The following is an 18,493-nucleotide window of genomic DNA, read 5'->3' as shown; positions in this document are numbered from 1 at the left end:
TGGCCACAAAGCATCCTGTTTCACAGCTGGTTCCATCATTAAAATAAACAGCACTTCCGTCATTTCCAATGAACCGGCGTGATGCCGAGTCTCAAACTCATGGCTCCACTTCTCAGTTTACTGGAAGCGCTTTCATTTGTAAACACGGGATGGAAAGTCACTGTCGTCAACCAAACACACGCGTGCCTGCCTCTCTGCTTTCAGGAAGTGGAACTTGCTCACAGCAGTCCTCTCCTCCTTTCACAATGAGTGCGCGCGCTTATTATCTTACTCTTGTGTGATTCCCCTTGTGTTGCTGTCCAACCCAAGCTTGGTTTGTGGTTTTCACAGATGCCTCCCTTGCTGCTACATTTCCAAGTCTACCAATACAATCTGGGGACTTTCTTAGACCACTTCTTCGTAACAACACGTTAGCCACCGGTGTCGGAGGGAGCGGACGTGCTGACAGAGGGCACATGACTTTGCCGGGGCTGTGTTGGGTGGGTGTTTCTTTTAACACTGCCGTGACATGACTTTGACACCTTTGGGAGCAGGTTTGCTTCGTGCACAATAACAATGGCATGTGGTTGTTAAGTGGTGGAGGAGATGGACGTGTGAAAGAATGTCGTACACGGCAGACTCTGACATCACTGCTGGCTTTCATGTCGCTGCAAAACTCAACCTGTTACAGATGAGAGCTTCAAGGGCTGGTGTAACATTCCCCCACAACTTCAGTATTTTTTTTTCTACACGTGCAATAGTGATAACGTACTGACCAAGCAGCGGCCTCGTTTTTCTAAATCTACACGAGCTCCGAGCGCTGATAGTAACTGTGACCTCCAAAGAATGCCGAAAAACGTCACTTTCTCCAAAGACAAAGTAAATATTATCATAGTTTTTCACCACAATCATGGCTCAATTCAGTTCAGTAGTTGATTGTCTTTTAGTAAAACTGCCACCACAGTGTTGAGAGAACATTCAAGACCATCAACAGGACTTTAAACAGCAGCTGAATCAGTGCCTGATTCAGCCCGACCACAAACTGCTGAGTAGACGATGCATAAATGCTCCAGACACCAGCTTTTCTGCAGTCATAAACACAGACACAAATCAGAATCGCAAATCTTCATCACTAAACAAAATGAAATTAAATCAAAACTAACAAAGGAACCATCAAAGTATCGGGTCATTTTTGTCTGAAATGTATTTTATCTTTTTTTTTTTTTGGTTATTTTTGCAGCAGTCAAGAAATAATCCAATCCAAATAAAATATATAAGATAAACACAACTAATCTTTAGCTATAGTAATGTGTATTCTATGTAATATGTAATCATCTGTAATCGTTAACTAAATTCTACATGTCAAAAAAATTCAATCTTGCAAAATACAGAAATTTTGATACAGTGCCAAATTTATGTCCCCCAGCAGCAATTCCATGGTGGTTGGAGTATAATAATAATAATAGGCGCTGGGCTTACTTTGTTGGTGTACAGGAGCAAATAATGACAACGAACGTCAATAAATGTTGAAGTCAGTCGATTCCATGTGAAACAGTCAGACCATAAACGTGACTCACAGTGATGAGAATATTTCCTGCCAGATGACAGATTCTTACTGTTACTTGGCAAACGGTTCAGTCACTGTTGTGAAATAGCTGATTAAATCCACACATTAGTACGTGATGGATGCCAGTCAGAACCTGGTAGGTGATTTAAATGTTCCACCTGGCTGAGCAGTTTGTTCACGGGAGTGTCAGTTGTGGCTCCCAGGAAAATTAAAGACTTGTTTACCTTGGCCTCAGATGTGGCAGAAAGGATTGGTGAGAAACGCTGACGCCTGCCTCTTTGTCGGTTTCATCCTGTGAGGTGTGTCCAGATACTGGAAACCAACTGGGGAACGTGCGATTCTAACAAAATCCCTGAATGGCTTGATTTGATTTTTACAAAATCACAGCGCCTCGTGGAAGATGCAAAAGAAGAGCTGATGGTGGGAAACGGCCTAAATTTGACCTCGTAACGACAAGCAGCTTCGCTGCCAAAAAGCAGGTGTTTCGGTGGCGACAACGTGCTGCACCCGTGTCATACTTTGTGCTTTCAGGAGCACAACCTGGACTGGTTCCCACGGATGCGGGCCATGTCGTTGGTCAGCAGTGACGCAGACGGGGAGCAGAACGAGATCAGGAGCCTGCAGGAGAAGCTGGAGTCCACCATGAAACTGGTGTCCAACCTGTCGGGCCAGCTGACTGAGCTGAAGGAACAGGTGGGGCCAATTGAAATGCACCTCTGGCAGAGTTGTCACACAGTCTTGACGGGCGTCTTATAAAGAATGTTGACGGCACAAGTCGCTTGAGGTTTGCTTGTTTTGCTGTTTGTTGACCTTTAGATGCAGAACTTGCTAAATGCAAAAGCCGATGAGTCATAGTCCCCAGTGAGAGATGCGGCCTGATTTTGTTCGTCACCGAGCAACAGTTTCTTATCCGTCTTACATTTTTTAATGTGCCACTAATTACTCCAGAAAGCCAAAAAGAAATTTCTAACAACATTGTGTTTTTTTCCTCTGCGATGAATGAGTAAAATAGCATTGAAGGCTGCACGAGGCCTCCAGTCATGTAAGATTTCACTCATTACTTCAATTCTGCTGATAAAGGGCCAGATGAAAATAAGGCTTAAATTGCACAACTTCTACAATCACTGGTTTCTAGTAAACCACATTGTAAAAAAATGGCTTTACCCTCGAAATGAGAACTATCTATGAGGAAGTGAATGCAAGTGAGACGTTTTGACCCAGACAGGAGGGAAATGATGGGTTTGTTGCTGAAAGTCCTGCAGGGCACGGTGCCATCAGCCACGGAACCATCTGCTGAGGCCGTTTTTAGTAAAAGGTCACTCCTGTATTTCATTTCCTTCATTCATCCAAGTGGAGCTAAAATGGGAAAACAAGACTAGCCGTGTTTTGAAATTACATCATAACTATAAAAACAAGTAAAACATCGGAATAGCCCCCCCGATTGAGCGACTTTTGGTCCCCAAAAGACCTCCAAACGAGCCATATTTCTGGGAACACTCATTACAAGACCACTGCATTGTCTCGCTTTGGTATCGCCGTGCTGCAAATTCCTTTCTTGTGTCGCTTAAAGCTAATTCTCAACAAACCCCATTCTTCTGTCCCACCGGTATGAAGGTTCAAACCTACGTTATGACTCACTTGCTTTGCTTGATCTCTGAAATTTCACGGGGCCGAGTTTCGTTATTAGTAGTTTTTATTCTGCTGCTTTCGTCAGAAGATAGATTTGAAGCTGTACCTTCGCTGTAGCTTCTCTTACTTTGGTGGGTGGATCGATGAGGACTATCGGCTGCCAGGCCCCCGAACTTCTGTATCCCGGTCAGTGGGAGAGGACCTGAACCGTACATATGGGACAAGTCAGCCTTCTGTGTGTGTGTTTTCTTATCAGATGACAGAACAGAGGAAGCAGAAACAGCGCATCGGCCTGCTGGGGCACCCTCAGCACATGAACATCAACCCGCAGCAGCCCGCGTAAGGCTGAGCTGGCGTCGAGGTGACGGAGGCGACGCTGCACCATCCTGTGCAACAGTAGGGACGCACTGTAACATAGCTAAACATGAGGCCAAGTGTAGCTCTGCCCGCGCACGTGTTACTCGGTAACTTCTGCTCGGTCTGCTTCAAGCTGGTGCCAAACAGTTTCTAGGTAGAATAAACTGGAGTTTCTCATCAAATGGCCTTGGGGGGGGGGGGGGGGGGGGGGGGGGGACTCGATTATTGCAGCCGGCTGAGCGGGAGCACCATCCATGTCTTTTTCAGTGTTTTGTGTTAATGTTATTCATTTTGTTCTGTAATTTATTTGTGACGTATTGTTACATGTCTTATATTTGTACCTTGTGCAATATATTGACTTAAATTTGAAACCTCTGGTTTGTACATTTAAGATCAGCTGTTACTTATTTTAAAAATTGTTTGGCCAATGTTCCCTTTTTTTTGTACTTTATTGCTACAGGATGAACTAGGGATTAGTAACTTAAATAAATACAGAAATACTCTATAAGATGGCCTTGCTAAAAGTATTTGTTTTCTTTCTTTATTGATAATGTGCATAGAGAGTATATTATGTCAGCAATACTGTAAATAATATAGATTTCTTTTGTCTCTCAAACCAATTCTCATATTTGTAGGTCATTTAATTTCAGTAAATTTAGATTTAAAATATCTGAAATGTCATTTATACTCTGTAATTTATTTGTTTAGGATCATTTATGCTCTTACAGCTGCTCAGGAGTTGTGGAACTTTAACTGTAATAAACATTAACTTAAACTCCTTGTTTTTAAAGTCAGATTTCTGTGTGTTCCAAATGTTTGTAGCTTTTCTTTGCATTTTTACAAGGAGGAATTCATGTTATCATGAATGTTGCGATTAAGTAAAAATTAAGTACTGTCAATTTGTATAATAATTGAATAAATGATAGAATTATTTATTAAAGTTGGTGTAACTGATTTGTGTTATTTGATTATTGGAGTGTAATTACAGTAAAACCTAAAAATTACATATAATACAATATGTACAATAATCTACTTGACCTTATAGAATGTGACCTTCAATCTACCTGATAGTTTTAAGTTTAAAGCAACTGAATTAAAACAACGCAAATTGGTGACTGCAGAATATTTTAAATATTAATATACAAAGTAATGGTGACAAAAAGTAACATATACAATCTGACATGCCTTGTTACCAAAAACTGGTACCACCTTTAGATATTTAGATCTTAATAAACAAGATAGTGTCAAGGTTTTAACTGTAGTTGAGTGTCAGGGACAAAACCAACAACCATCTACCACATCATTGCAATATTGTTCAAACTAGTTCAGTTGCATGTAGACAAGTAGATAATAGATATAGATAACCCTAACCCTAACCCTAGATTAGAAATTGAGATTAAAATCTAAAGTCTCCTATAGATTCAGAATTCCTATATTTCCCATTCATTCATACATGCAAATGTAGCTTTATTAGCCCTTTTTATGTGCTGTGTGTGTGTTTTGGTAGGCTGGTGCAGACTCCTTGAATTCAGCGTTAGTTGTTTAGTTAGTTGGTCGGTTAGTACCTATTCCGACAGCCTTCCTGCTCCTCCTCGCCACTGCGGGACATCGCCGGGTGGAACCGAGCGGCCAGTCGGGCTTTCTCGGGCCGACTTCGTGCGTCACGTCACGCCGCTCGTCGCTTGTCTCGCGGCCATGAGGAGCTCAACGTGACCGGCCGCCGGGTACAAACAGGCTTAGAGATCAAAGCGGAGCAAACAGAACGTTCCGCCACGGACGGTGTCAGCGCGCCGCAGGTGCACGTGCCGAACCGTGTAATTACACGCCGTCCTTATCTGCACGTGACACAACGAGACGGGGCAGGATTAGAGCTGCTCAAAGTCACGGAGATAACCGCGTTATTAATACTGTTGTTATTACTGTTATTACCGTTGGAGTTAGAATTATTGGTCTCGCCATACACCTGGCATATGTTAAGTTTCCCATATTGATGACATCGCGCGGATAACAGTAAAGTGGTCGTCGTCCTATTTAAAGTGTATGATTTTATTTCATCTTAATCCAGTAAATTTCTACCCCGCAGTGCGCGAGCCGTTGCTCCACTTTTGGTCTTTGTAAACAAAAGCGTGGCGGTACACGGGACTCGGCCCCAATGGAGGTTACTACAGACGTGGGCTGTACTCCAGCAGCACGAGGGGGAGGGGAGGTGTGAGTGTGCGTGCGTGCGTGCGTGCGTGCCCGCCCGCCTGCATGGGGAGGGTGAGGAGTTGAAAGCGCCGTCCAACACGTGAGGCTCATGTGACGGCGTCGAGTCTGAGTCTGTCCCGGAGAGACGTGCCTGCAGTCACAGGGTGTATTTAACACGTAGGCTGGTCGGACGCACAAACCCACCCAGAGTCCTCACACTCAGCGGGCGTGGAGCGCGCTCGATACCCGAGCCAGTCCGGACAGCAGCGCGCCGAGCTCAGCGGGAACGCACACTGGATACGCACGCCAACAACTTTACCCCCGAATCGCCACTGCAGATAAACGTTTTTGGAATATTTTAACAACATTTTGAAGGGTTTTTTTTGTCGGCGACATGGAGAGGATTACTAGCGCGCAACCGCCTCCCTGTGTGCCTAAATACGCACCGGTGGACATGGCAGATATGCAAAGGTTAGTTTTTTTTTTGTTTTAGTTTGTTTTCTTTTTTGGTTTTTTGAAACTCGAACCTGCTCCAAAATAACAAATTCATAATTTGTCCCCTCAGAATGGATTTTCCCATGTATGTGTACAAGCCCAGGAGGGCCATGAAGCGCGGGGACGACAGCAAGGTAAATTCTAACCGCCTTTCACGCGTTTGTCGTCATTTATTGATCGGGATTGCGCAGCCAGGACCTCACCGAGGCTCTTTATTTTTGGCTCAGGAGACCTCCAAGTTGCCACACCGTCTGATCGAAAAGAAGCGACGTGACAGAATAAACGAGTGCATCGCCCAGCTGAAGGATCTGCTGCCAGAACATCTGAAACTTACGGTAATTATTTCTACACCACAGTCCGAATATGAGACGTGCAGCGCGCAAAAGTTTAGTACTCCGACTAGATGATAAATACAAACACGTGTTCCAGCTTTTTTTTCCTTCTAAATTGACAAAGTAAATCGATTTTCCCCCGTTTAAAGTGTGTAAAGGTTTCACAGATTGTCCGTGCATGTGTGCGGATTGCATGACTTCCCGAGGCTTGTCCTCATTTGCAGAATGTGTTACATAAGAAAGATCAACATGCTTATCGAAGGTCTTCCTGTTTTAGACGCTGGGGCATTTGGAGAAAGCTGTGGTGCTGGAACTCACTCTGAAGCACGTGAAAGCCCTGAGCACCCTGCTGGAGCAGCAGCAGAAGAAGATCACCGCACTCCAGCAGGACTTGCAAATCAGTAAGTCTCCTCAAATATCATTGTTGATGTGACGCTCGGAACCACTTTTACGCGTTTATTTAAGCTAAATGTGCTGATCTCTTGGATCAGGTGATCACGGAGGCGACAGTGCGGAGAACAGCAAGGAGATGTTCCGCTCCGGCTTCCACTTGTGCGCTAAAGAGGTCCTGGAATATGTGGCCAGCCAAGAAAGCAGCAGGGACCTGACCCCCTCCCAGGTCATCAGCCACATCCAGAAAGTGGCGGCGGAGGTCCTGCAGCAGCGAAACGAGCTGCGCCCGGAGGAGTCGGTCGCCCGGGCTCCAGAGAAGCCGAAGAAGCCCGGCATGCAGCCCCACAAGGTGACCCAGGCCCCCGCTAAGAACTGCGTTCCTGTGATCCAGAGGACTAATGCGCATGGGATCGGGGAGCAGAGCGGCAGCGACACAGACACTGACAGCGGCTACGGGGGAGAGCACGACAAGCGTGACCCCAAAGCTCAGTGGACTCAACGACATGCGAAGGAAGGGGAGCTGTGCAAACATGCGGCGCCCGAAAGGACGGCCGGCGGTATCAAGCAGGAGGGGGACGAACCCCAGGCCAAGAAATCAAGGTCTGAATCACCAGAAGAGGAGATCCTTCCTGGCCACATGGCCGGAGACGGCAGCTACATGAGCTTCTCCCCCAGCCAGACCCAGTTTTGTTTCCCCTTCTACTTACTCCCTCCAGCAACAGCACCAGTTGCGGCCTATCTGCCCATGCTGGAAAAGTACTGGTATTCCGGTGGCATGCCCATCATGTACCCGGGCATGAATACCTCAGGCGCGTGCTTGTCCCCAGAGGCCCTCCCGCCATCTCTGGTGATGTCCCCGAGGGCAGGGTCTCCGGTTACCAACCAGAACTCCTTGGACTCGCCTGCTCTTCACAAAGCTTTAAAACAGATTGCACCTTTAAATTTGGAAACGAGAGACTGAGCAGCCGGAGGGTTCGTTTGTTGACGGGACTCAGCGAGTGTCCCAGCCTAAACTGGTACCTCCTCGAGCCTCCTTTTGAAACACTGATCCCAGAAAAGAGAGCGAAATGGCCACCAAAACCTGTTTTTGTGTGAAGCCCAGAGCTCCTTCTGCGTGGCTCCGGGGCACTGTGAAGTGTTTAAGATGGCAGATGTGCTAAGATGTTTTATTTTTGGCAAGGGCTCATCTTCACCACCCTCAGTATTGAATGTCAGAGGTAAATCTAAAATGTAAGGTACAGATAAATCCCTCCCCCCCGAATAACCTGTTTGCACACACACACACACACACACACACACCCCAGTTAGCAATGAATGTAGGTATTTAAAATGGTCCTTGTAGATGCTGCTTGTCTTACGACCTGCTGTAGATCTGTAGATGGGGGATCTACCTTTGGTTTTTGTCGCTCCTTTAACTGTTATCAGTCCTCGAACGATACAGAAAAATGTCCCTCTCGATATCTTCGATCGAGACATTACGTAAACTGAACACGTGCGTTCAAAGAATTCAGGGCGTTGCCGCTGTACCAGGTGTGTCATCCGTGTCCGTCGGATTCATGTGACCGTGCGCGCGTTTGAATTTACTTTTTGTGCATCGAGTTTCCGTGCAGTCATTTCCTATGACGAGTTTCGTTGGCGCTACTTGTTCATGTCTATTTTTGCTTTATTGTTTTTGATACGTAGCTCCTAAACATAGAAAGTTTGGGTTTAGACGTCACCTGCCGACTGCCGGTTTGAGGCCGTGTACAGCTTACAGCGTTTTGCTCGATGGATCTGCGTCTTTCCCAGAAATTCCCCGTTAAGGCCTGACCTTAGCTCCTCCTACCGTTGCCTTTAATCATGTAACACAGACACTGTTGCCGGTTTTCAACTGTATTTCCGCTTTAAACGCTGTGTCAGTGGCAGAGAGTGAATGTAAAGTTCAAACAAAAAATTAATAGTTTTGTATAGAAAAAGGTACTTGGGGTTTTTATTTTGAAATGTAACAAAAGTGTATTTGCTGTACATATTTTGTACATAAAGTATTATTGATATACATTAAAATATTAATAAAGCTTTTTTTCTCCACCGTTGAAGCTGCTTTACTGCCTGTTGGCTTAAACGTGCTGTCGACAGCCAACCTGACAGCTCCTCATAGCAACCCATACTTACATAAGACTTACATAACCCATAAAGCTGCAGATCCAGTGTAAATCAATCGCATGTCTAAGATATTTGAAATTCAGAAACATATCTGATCTCTGAAGGAGGATCTTTGTGAAACTTTTACTCATATTTAGAAGCAATATGATAGAAATAGGATCTCACTCCACAAAATATATAAGAAAGTAGACATAATGACTATCTGTTCTTCATAAAATGATCAAATTTTGCCTCTGCTCCAGTCATTTCTCTAAACACGGTTGCTATAGTTTATGTACTGTTTGGGAGTTGCCGTTGCAATTGTGAAATTGCGCCGATTCGATGCAGAAAATACAACTGACAACTTGAAAATGTCTTCAGTGGGTGAAAACTATGCCATCATTGCTTTAAATAATGTTATATTTCGCTTATTCATTCCCTTTTCTTGAATTTTACATTTTGTGTAATAGAAGAAATGGTTTCCCACCATGTTGTTTTGCTTTGGGGCTGGTAACTGGTTGCATTGACTCTGAAAAGTCACATGCCCCTCGTCCTCCTCGCCTCCCAGTAAAAATCTGAAATTGTTTTATTTTCCTTTAAACTCATCAGTGTGATTTGATTTTCGGAGCAGTGGGAAAACTAATGAAGGTTGTGCTGCGAAATCTAACATCTGACGACTGACGAGGCTTGAAAACGAAGCAACACCGCCATCTCGTGGACACCGCGCGTACCACATCCTGGACGCACGCAGAGACCTCTAGCGGCGAGTGTGTGAAACAAACAATTAAATCTTTCCTGTTATCCCCCAACACACACACGCACACACGAGGATCTGCTGTGTCTGCCAGTATGTCTGTCAAGAAATATTTTAATAACAGCAGGAAATAGTTGTCTCTGGTATGGAAATTGCTCATGACACCTGGACAGAAGCATTTAAATTAAGTCATAAGTTCAATAGCTTATTTTTGTTTGCTTTGGCCTCCTTCCCCTTTCTGCTGAACAGAAGAGAAGTGTGTATTGAGCCGAATAGGGATGTGATTTCTGTGGAAAATTGATAGTTCCTGCACAGACGAGAGACAACTGTGTGAAATATTTAGCAAAAAAAAAAAAGTCACATGAAACTCAACTTTCATAAACCACAGAAATGTGACAGAAAAATATCAACGTTCTTTTTCTGGACTATGAGACCCAATAAGGAACAAAACAGGCATTCATTAAAAGCGGTAAACTTATTTATAACAAATTACATGACCAAGGTCATTATGCCGCTGTCGCTACTACTTTTTTAGTTCCTGCCAGCTTTTATTGTGAAAGGTCCAGAGCGGAAGCTCGCTATTCCGTTCCGCTTCGCCCTGGTGGCTTTCAAGCCGTCCGTAGTCCGCGTCCGTGACAGGCTGCGGTGGTCGCAGACGCGGGACACCGGACACCATGCTGCGGGATGCGGTGCTGCGGGATGCGGTGCTGCTGCTCGGACTCGTTCTGTCGTTGCGGGCCGAGTTCGCTCCGCCGACACTCAACATCAGCCTGGATGAAGATCCCGAAGTGCGCTGGGATCCTCTCATCAAAGCATTTGACGTGGAATACCTCAAGAAAGCCGCCGCGGAGATTATTGAGTAAGTTTATCACAGCAGACTTTCACAAGAGTTTACACTGTTAAATGTAATAACAACGTAATTACCGCTGGGATTGCACTCGTGGCATTTTCATGCTGTCAGCGATTTTAAAAGTTATCTCTGGTTATAAACGGTGCAGAAAAAGATAACTGAAGCAAAAGTGCGATGGCTCAGCGTGAGAAAGAAAATAGATTGTATTACCCTTTAACACATGAGGGATGAATCCTCAATCAAAACTAGCAGGTTGTGTCAACCAGGTAAACCAGTGAGCGCTGGGACTATTTGCTCATCTTCCAGCTGTGCCTCTAACTGTGATTGCATTCAAACCTGTTTTTTGCTCAGCTCCACAGTCCCTAAATGGGTGCACCACGCCATTAAACCGGTCGTGCTGGCTTTGGAGAAGTACATTCCGCAGCCGTATGCCGGGGAGATCCGTGGCCTGGCTTCACACTTTGGGGACAGCCTCTCCGACGTCATCATTCTCAACTTTGCCTATGAAATATCTGCGTATGTGTCACCACTAATTTTGCCGTGATGTGCAGTGAAAACATATAACTGGAACAGTCTCTATGGATTCTCAGATTCTGCACCAGCATCGTTGCTCAGGACAAAAATGGCAGCGTGTATCACGGCAGGAACCTCGATTATCCCCATCCCGTACTGAGGAATATGACTCTCAACGCAGTTTTCCTTAAGGATGGAAAGGTACAATGTGTGTTCATGTCAGTCAAGATGAAAAAAAAGCTAAATAATTGGACTAAAGATGCAGCCTGTGCATGTTTTTGGGTAGGTGGTCTACCAGGGAACCTCATTTGCCGGCTACGTTGGTTTATGGACAGCACAGAGTCCCGATAAGTTCACCGTCTCCGGAGACCAGCGAGGTAAAATCACATTATTTAGCAAAAAGATGCTGGTAGCTTTAATTCTTTGACGTCCACCTGTCTGTCTCTGATTCAGGTAGCGAACACTGGTGGAACTGGTGGAAGAACGTGGTGTCTGCTCTGCTGCTGCGGAGATCACCAGTCAGCTGGTTGTTGAGGGAGGTGAGTGTGCCGCAGCAGAGCGGTGTAATAAAGCTGTTATAACACATGAGAGAAGAGCCTGACCTCTGGGCGTAACCTGTGCAGACGCTGGAGGAAGCGCAGGACTTTCAGGACGCCGTGTTGCGTCTCTCCAAAATTCCCATCATCACCGGAGTGTATTACATCGTGGGAGGCGTGCGAGCTGGAGAAGGGGTTGTAATTACCAGAGACCGCGATGGGCCCGTTGATATCTGGCCACTCGAGCCCGTGAATGGCGAGTAAGTGGAGGAAAAAAACAAAAAAACACTATCGGTTGAACAGTGTTATTCAGTTAGCATTTAAAGGTTTTTCCTCTGATAAGATGGTTCAGAGTGGAGACCAACTTTGACCACTGGCTGCCTCCACCAGCTCGAGATCATCGCAGGTGAGTCCTGCCACGATAGTGCAGTTGTTCCCTCGTTAGTTGTTCCCTCGTTATGCTCCTGTTGTGTGTTGGATTAACAGGGAAGCGGCCACCGTGGCGCTAAATGCTACCAGCCAGGATGGCATCAATATGGAGACACTTTACCAGGCAAGTACGAAGCAAATATGTGTATGGACGTGCTTCCACTGTGTTTCTAATTCTGCCGCTGTCCTTTCCCCAGTTTTTCTGATCTTTATAACTATGAATGAAGCTGGATGCTCGTTTAGGTTGGGGCTTGTTAGGATTGTGTCCGTTTATCATCCATTTCCTTCAGAAAAACAGCTGTGACCCTGGCATCTGGTTACAATATACGCACAGTCGGAGGCCAGAAGCAACGTGCATGTGCATGAACAAGCACGTGAGAACGTTCTGTTACTGGTGGCACAGAGAGGCTATTAGCCTGAATTCATGCATGTCTCCGTCTGAAAACACAGCCCATTTATCAGGAAACTCTTTAGCATCGTGATATCATGGACCCATTAATGGCAAGATAGCACTGACAACATTGACACCCCGCAGATAACTCTTGGTCTGTGCTGTTGTCAGTTCTGACTGGGTCGTGATCAGGTTGAACAGGTGACAGGATAGCCAAACGTGCTAACATGTGAAACAGCTAATCATTGCTACGACACACTGCAAATGTGAGCAAAACATCTGTAACACGCCTTCTTCCCTACAGGTTTTGTCGCTGTTCCCAGTATGTAATGGGTAAGCAGAACCTGCTTTATGCTGTTTTGTTGGTTAGAGGAAATCACATGACTGTTGAGTTGAGGCAACGGTGTGCATTCCAGTTTCTGTTCTCTCTGGCCAACCTCAGCATTAGTGTCAATAGTCCTTTGTCTTAAATCATACCTAAGCAGATAGCAAGAAACATATGGAAAATCAATAGTTGCCGAAGAGGGATTTGGCCTATATTCCTAAAGAATTATGTTCAAATGTGTATCTTTACTTTGTAGTTTTATGGTAACTTCTGTAACATGTAGCATTTCCATTCTGTTAATAATCCCCAGAATTACTGTTTATACAACGATAATGAGTGCAGCGTCTCCAGAGAAGTACAACACACTCGTCAGACCTCAGGTAATTACATGCATATCTCAACTTGTATTCGTTATTTTGTCTTCAGAATCAGAGTCACTCCTTCTAACAACTCCTCTTCTCTTTGAAGGGCTGCCGACCGACCTGAACATGGCGTAAGGATGGTACGCGGGAGCTGCCTTGGTGCCTCAAACAAGCATTCCTGCTAATTTTGTCATCAGTATTTCATTGCAGTCTTAATTACCTTGTAATGACGACTCATGTTGTAACTTACTGAAAGAAAATAAGTTTAAATTCCTAAAATGTTGTTGGCCTGTGGATGCCTATTTCTTTTACTGTATTCAGCTGTCATATAAACTGAACTTTAATTTACAGCTACTTTAATTCCCTGCTCTGTTCAACTCAAGACTTGGCTGAATCTGTAATAAAAAGCTGTTGGTGAAAAATGTAAGCTTATCTGAGGTATTCTAAAAATATCAAATCATTCTGACTGCTGCTTACTCCTGTTGAACAAAACACTGTTTGACATGTTCCACATCACAGGGGACTTTTTTAAAGCACCGCATTGTTGAAGTGATGTTACCACAATTTCCAACAATGGTTAGGTGTTTCCCATAAGCATCTTTGTTTGTCAGTTTGTAATGAAGTGTTATGGAACAGTTCACGATTATGAGATGCGTTGACAGCAAAACAGCACCATCGGGTGGACATATGTGTCATTGCACCTTCAGGAGTAGTTCTCCATGTTACATTTAGGCGTTTTATTTCACTTTATTTAGTTTTACATTCAGTATATATTTTTATAATATTATAGAGTAATGTGTTCCACATAGATTTCATGGTATTTTTTATTGGAGTGATAAAATATATTATATTCGATATTTAGCGGCTGCATTAGAAAACATGGGATATTACCAGATACATGAGAACGTTTAAGTTATCCTCATTTAATAGTTTATCTTTTCTAGAGTTAAAATAATCGTGCATTTACCTCTATCAGGGATCTGTAGGTAAAAGTACACACTGGAATTTTGTTTCCTCGTGCACTCAAGCGTTTCTGCGAACGTACGCATGCGCAGTAACACTCACCAGTGAGTCACATGACATGACAAAGCAGCTAGCTACTTCCTGTTGGAGTTGCTAACCCCAGCCAACATACAAGCGTCTAAAACGACTGAGACCTCTGTGTCAACCAAGATGCTGGCGCTCATAAACCGGCTTTTGGACTGGTTCAGGTCCCTCTTTTGGAAAGAGGAGATGGAACTTACATTGGTGGGACTTCAATACTCCGGGAAAACTACTTTCGTCAATGTGATAGCGGTGAGTAAGGCTACCTCAGTGCGGGCCCGCTCTCATATCCCGGGGAGGCTTTGATAAAGGGCTACTTTGAGTTTATGATGAATTTGCATTGAACAAATAATCCATCGATTGCTAATTTAAAAAAAGAAGAATCCCCGTTGTTTTCAGTTGGATGGTGAAGTCCTTGTTGTCGTGCTTATGAAAGCGGTCATGTGAGCGGATTCGGTTGGCAGGTTAGCTATGCCTGCCGGTGTGTCAACACCCGGGATGTGCTGTCAACACCGGCCAGCTGTGACAACATCTCCAGCAGCTACGCAGTAGATCTGCTGGCACTCTGAAGGGACGAGGCCTGGGACAGAAAGGCGGTCAGACAGCTGGAATAGGTGCCCGATTAATCGGAGGACTTTGGGATTTCAGCCACGTCAGCTTCTCCGGTGGGACTTGTTGTTGCTGACAGAATTAAAACCTGCTCGATTTCTTGTCCTTGGTGGTTTTGTTGCCATGCCTGACTGGTTTGGATGGCCACAGCCCTGATTTGGAAAGTTCAGAATCCCTCCTCAGGGGGTAGGGATTATAGCTATGAGCTTATAGTAAAGTTGGTTTTTATGTCAGGTGATTATAGATGAACAAGCCTGTTTGGCAGGTCAAGGTTGCTGGGTTTGTTCCTTCAGAATAAAAATCCCTACAGAATCACTTTTAAAGTTTGTGTATTGGAACTTGGTTTGCCAAATTGTCTGTTTTGTGCCACAAGAGGGAAAAGAGTCATTTAACAGGAGGATTTAGGTCCGTACTAGAATTGGTTCGAAATGTATGCAGTCTAGTGAAGGTCCGTTTATTATTGTGAGTTGGTAACCAGAATGACATGAGCTATTTACCTTCACTGGTCTTTATTCTGCATTTTCCTCCTGCAGTCGGGGCATTTCAGTGAAGACATGATTCCCACGGTTGGTTTCAATATGCGAAAGGTCACAAAAGGCAATGTGACCATAAAGGTATGTGACGACGTCTGTAGAAGCATCATTTTCAATATTGCAGTTCTGCCCTGTCTCGGCTGACCAGTGCCTGTTTTGCTCATGAACGTATGGTGACCTCTGCCCTCAGATATGGGACATAGGTGGACAGCCTCGGTTCAGAAGCATGTGGGAGCGCTACTGTCGAGGGGTGAATGCTATCGTGTAAGTCTGTGGGCCAATCGCTCACCTTATTCTGAGTAAATGTGATCTCACGAAGCACCTGCTCCTGTTTTGAACTGACAGACGCTCCATCGGTCGTGCTTAACCTCTCCCACTTTGTTGCAGTTACATGGTGGATGCAGCAGACAGGGAGAAGATCGAAGCCTCAAGAAATGAACTCCACAATCTTTTAGAAAAGCCGCAGCTACAAGGAATTCCCGTAAGATATTTCTGCAAGAACTCGGTGGTCCTTCACCACGATGCGATCGATATAGGCCGGTCTCCCGGGCCACCGTCAGTGAGTGCGGACATTTGAAGCCGCGTTATTAAACTGTGTTTTCGGTGTCCGATGTGACATTGAAGCCAAGATCAGGCCTCTCTTTGCTGTGACTCAGCACCACCGGGTAAAGGTGATGAGGGGGAACGTTCCAGCTCAGAGCTCCCGCTGTCTGCTAATGGTACTACGATGCTGTGCTGAACATTAATCAGCTCTCTTTTCCCCCCGTCTCATGTCAGGTTCTAGTACTGGGCAACAAAAGAGATCTACCAAATGCACTTGATGAGAAACAACTCATTGAAAAAATGTAAGACAAATACTGCATTTGTGTTCAATCATGCTATGGCTAAGGAGTGACGTAGCCATGATCTCATTTCATGAGCCATTCGTGAAGTAATCCTGGACAGATGACCACGTTGGGCTCCTAAATCAATACATATGGCACATTTAATGAGGTTTAAACATAACTGCAAGTAGCTAATCTCTGATCTTTTTCTAGGAATCTATCTGCCATTCAGGACCGAGAGATCTGCTGCTACTCTGTCTCTTGTAAGGAGAAGGATAACATAGGTAAGCCGCCCGCTACGTTCCGAACTTAGCCGGAGAATCTCAGCCCGCTGTTGTCAGAACCACGTGTTGTTGTGTGCAGATATCACACTGCAGTGGCTCATCCAGCACTCAAAGTCGAGGCGAAGCTGAAAGTGAAGCCTCCCCAGTTGCAGCTGTGGCCTCAGCACCCCCCCCCCAATGGTCACGGGTCCCTGACAGCCACCCCTCCACTGCCTCCGTGTACTCACTTTGTCCGCTCACTACCGCCACAACCTGCACCATCCACTACACTACCATAGATATGTAGCCCCTGTACAGCACTACCGCAGCGCCCCAGCAGCTGTTTCTGTCTGAGCAAATGAATCTGTCCTGTGCTGGAGGGTGGAATGTTCATCACGGTCGCAATCTGTCTGTGCACGTCACAGACTGCCGGCATCCTACTGCACGAGCCTAACGATGTCGCTCTGTAGTACAACTGTGCAGCCTCTTCAACATCTGGTAGTTGTGTCACAGAATGTAACTATTTAGGTTATTTGCCAAGCGTTCATCATCGCTATCAATGCCTTCACCTCCTGATAAATTGCGTACATTGCAGCAGCCGCCGCCCCAATCATTGAAACCAATCACATGACAGCATCGGTTTTATTCATGCGTCCGAGGCGCACTCTTAAGATGGCCTGATAATTGGTTTTAAGTGCCTTGAGCTGAGTGGTCCTGTCGGATCGTTGCCGCCCAGAGCAGTTTCTAAAGCTCGTCAGACAGAGGGCGCGAGCGTCACCTCCTCCTAACAGCAACCCTCAACAATCTCATTTTATGGTTTGTAACGAATGAAAATCCAAACTTTTACTAATGACGGAGAGCGTTGCCTGACGTCCTGGAGTGCAGGCTCCCGCGGTGAACGAGGGGATGTTACATGTTTAGTGCGCTGGTAATCTGAATGCTGTTTGACACGTAGGCTCACTTTGCCTTGCAGCGTCTCAGGTCATGACACCGATTTTTTAAGAAACGTCTTGACACGGCGTGTTTTTTTTTTTTTTTTTGATTGGAACCGACTGTGTTAACGATGACAAGGGAGCGCACGGAGAACAAAAAGTCCCTTTCTTTAGAGTATCGGCTGCGTGCCGTCATCCACATCTGGCCTGACTCCCTGTGTCTCTTTGTTTCAGCCTTAGTAATCCAAGAAATGTGATGTATTGCTTGAGACAAACTTTTCTCTCAGCGAGAGGACAATGAATTTAAATCTGCTTCTTGTGCAGCCAATGTATCAATGTATCTCGATAGCTTTTCGATGTGTGTTGCAGGATGAGAATGAGGTATTGTCACTGCTATAATACTACGCGTGGACCGACTTGGCTTCTGCCTTTTTCTTAAAGGTTGTCCCACACTTCACTGTTATGCTTTGTCTATTGGTGATTGTTGTAATCCTACATGCCGATTGATGGGACCACAGCAGCAGAGAGGGGTTGTTTAAAAAATATGTATCGTGGGTGATTATATCGGGAAAGCTTTGTTACCTGTGTAGTAATAATAACAATAATAATAATGATGATATAGCTACTATTTGCAATTTGTAATGTGCATGTGCTGAGCAATTTCACATTCAATTGCAGACTTTGTAAATAAAAAGTTGGCATTTTTATTCTGACAAAGGCTCAAGTAGATGTCATGCATTCTTTCTCTGTGATTGCTAATAAATTTGTTTTATTTTTAAGTTCAAGTGTGAAACTCGATGCTCTTCCGGGTGTCGCCGCTAGATGGCGACAGAATCCCGTAGGTGTCATTGAGAGTGGAAAACTTATTTCCTTAATATTCTGCATATACACGAACTTACTTTGCAGGCATGTCTAATTCCTAACAACACTTAGAATAACTGAACACGTCCACTGCATAGAGGAATGGCACTGCTGTGCACAGTTTAGCAGGATTTTTTGCAGTAAATGTCTTCCTGCAGCTGCGTGGGTCTGGTTTTAGAGAAGATCTGATACAGCAGGAGCAGCCTA

At 45.0% G+C, this 18,493-nt stretch overlaps 4 protein-coding genes across 14 annotated transcripts in view; all 4 read left to right on the top strand.

Moving 5' to 3' along the window:
• itpr1b (inositol 1,4,5-trisphosphate receptor, type 1b) overlaps positions 1 to 3,732 on the top strand; it is a 46,136-nt gene extending 42,404 nt beyond the window's left edge. For all 11 annotated transcript variants that reach the window (XM_029826002.1, XM_029826003.1, XM_011614348.2 and 8 more), the window contains 2 exons: positions 2,078 to 2,239; positions 3,432 to 3,732. In XM_029826002.1, coding sequence (XP_029681862.1) covers positions 2,078 to 2,239; positions 3,432 to 3,518 — 249 coding nt within the window. In that variant the 3' untranslated portion in view covers positions 3,519 to 3,732. The remainder of the gene's footprint in view (positions 1 to 2,077; positions 2,240 to 3,431) is intronic.
• A 1,537-nt stretch (positions 3,733 to 5,269) lies between these two features.
• Positions 5,270 to 9,011, top strand: bhlhe40 (basic helix-loop-helix family, member e40). Its single transcript, XM_003973678.3, has 5 exons — positions 5,270 to 6,190; positions 6,285 to 6,348; positions 6,442 to 6,549; positions 6,824 to 6,947; positions 7,038 to 9,011. Exons 1-5 carry the CDS (start codon positions 6,114 to 6,116, stop codon positions 7,898 to 7,900), a joined length of 1,236 nt encoding a protein of 411 aa, XP_003973727.1. The 5' UTR covers positions 5,270 to 6,113; the 3' UTR covers positions 7,901 to 9,011.
• Positions 9,012 to 10,359: 1,348 nt separating this feature from the next.
• LOC101063012 (N-acylethanolamine-hydrolyzing acid amidase) lies at positions 10,360 to 13,677 on the top strand. The gene is made up of 11 exons (XM_003973724.3): positions 10,360 to 10,673; positions 11,016 to 11,180; positions 11,255 to 11,378; positions 11,464 to 11,554; positions 11,631 to 11,716; positions 11,801 to 11,973; positions 12,057 to 12,119; positions 12,200 to 12,266; positions 12,838 to 12,866; positions 13,169 to 13,238; positions 13,327 to 13,677. The coding sequence occupies exons 1-11, from the start codon at positions 10,489 to 10,491 to the stop codon at positions 13,342 to 13,344; spliced, it is 1,071 nt and encodes a 356-aa protein (XP_003973773.3). The 5' UTR covers positions 10,360 to 10,488; the 3' UTR covers positions 13,345 to 13,677.
• Positions 13,678 to 14,340: 663 nt separating this feature from the next.
• arl8bb (ADP-ribosylation factor-like 8Bb) lies at positions 14,341 to 18,204 on the top strand. The gene is made up of 7 exons (XM_003973677.3): positions 14,341 to 14,516; positions 15,407 to 15,487; positions 15,597 to 15,670; positions 15,794 to 15,887; positions 16,184 to 16,251; positions 16,444 to 16,514; positions 16,594 to 18,204. Exons 1-7 carry the CDS (start codon positions 14,394 to 14,396, stop codon positions 16,641 to 16,643), a joined length of 561 nt encoding a protein of 186 aa, XP_003973726.1. The 5' UTR covers positions 14,341 to 14,393; the 3' UTR covers positions 16,644 to 18,204.
• Positions 18,205 to 18,493: the final 289 nt, after the last annotated feature.

This window comes from Takifugu rubripes, chromosome 19, assembly GCF_901000725.2.
Source record: "Takifugu rubripes chromosome 19, fTakRub1.2, whole genome shotgun sequence".
NCBI classification, from domain to species: domain Eukaryota; kingdom Metazoa; phylum Chordata; class Actinopteri; order Tetraodontiformes; family Tetraodontidae; genus Takifugu; species Takifugu rubripes.
This window is presented reverse-complemented; position numbering and strand designations above follow the sequence as displayed.

Coding starts and splice junctions, on each gene's coding strand:
- LOC101063012 (XM_003973724.3), top strand. CDS start 10,489: ATGCTGCGGGATGCGGTGCTGCGGGATGCGGTGCTGCTGCTCGGACTC. Junction 10,674..11,015: donor GCCGCCGCGGAGATTATTGA/GTAAGTTTATCA, acceptor TTTTTTGCTCAG/CTCCACAGTCCCTAAATGGG. Junction 11,555..11,630: donor CGTCTCCGGAGACCAGCGAG/GTAAAATCACAT, acceptor TCTCTGATTCAG/GTAGCGAACACTGGTGGAAC.
- bhlhe40 (XM_003973678.3), top strand. CDS start 6,114: ATGGAGAGGATTACTAGCGCGCAACCGCCTCCCTGTGTGCCTAAATAC. Junction 6,550..6,823: donor CAGAACATCTGAAACTTACG/GTAATTATTTCT, acceptor TTCCTGTTTTAG/ACGCTGGGGCATTTGGAGAA. Junction 6,948..7,037: donor CCAGCAGGACTTGCAAATCA/GTAAGTCTCCTC, acceptor CTCTTGGATCAG/GTGATCACGGAGGCGACAGT.
- arl8bb (XM_003973677.3), top strand. CDS start 14,394: ATGCTGGCGCTCATAAACCGGCTTTTGGACTGGTTCAGGTCCCTCTTT. Junction 15,671..15,793: donor CGAGGGGTGAATGCTATCGT/GTAAGTCTGTGG, acceptor ACTTTGTTGCAG/TTACATGGTGGATGCAGCAG. Junction 16,515..16,593: donor TAAGGAGAAGGATAACATAG/GTAAGCCGCCCG, acceptor TGTTGTGTGCAG/ATATCACACTGCAGTGGCTC.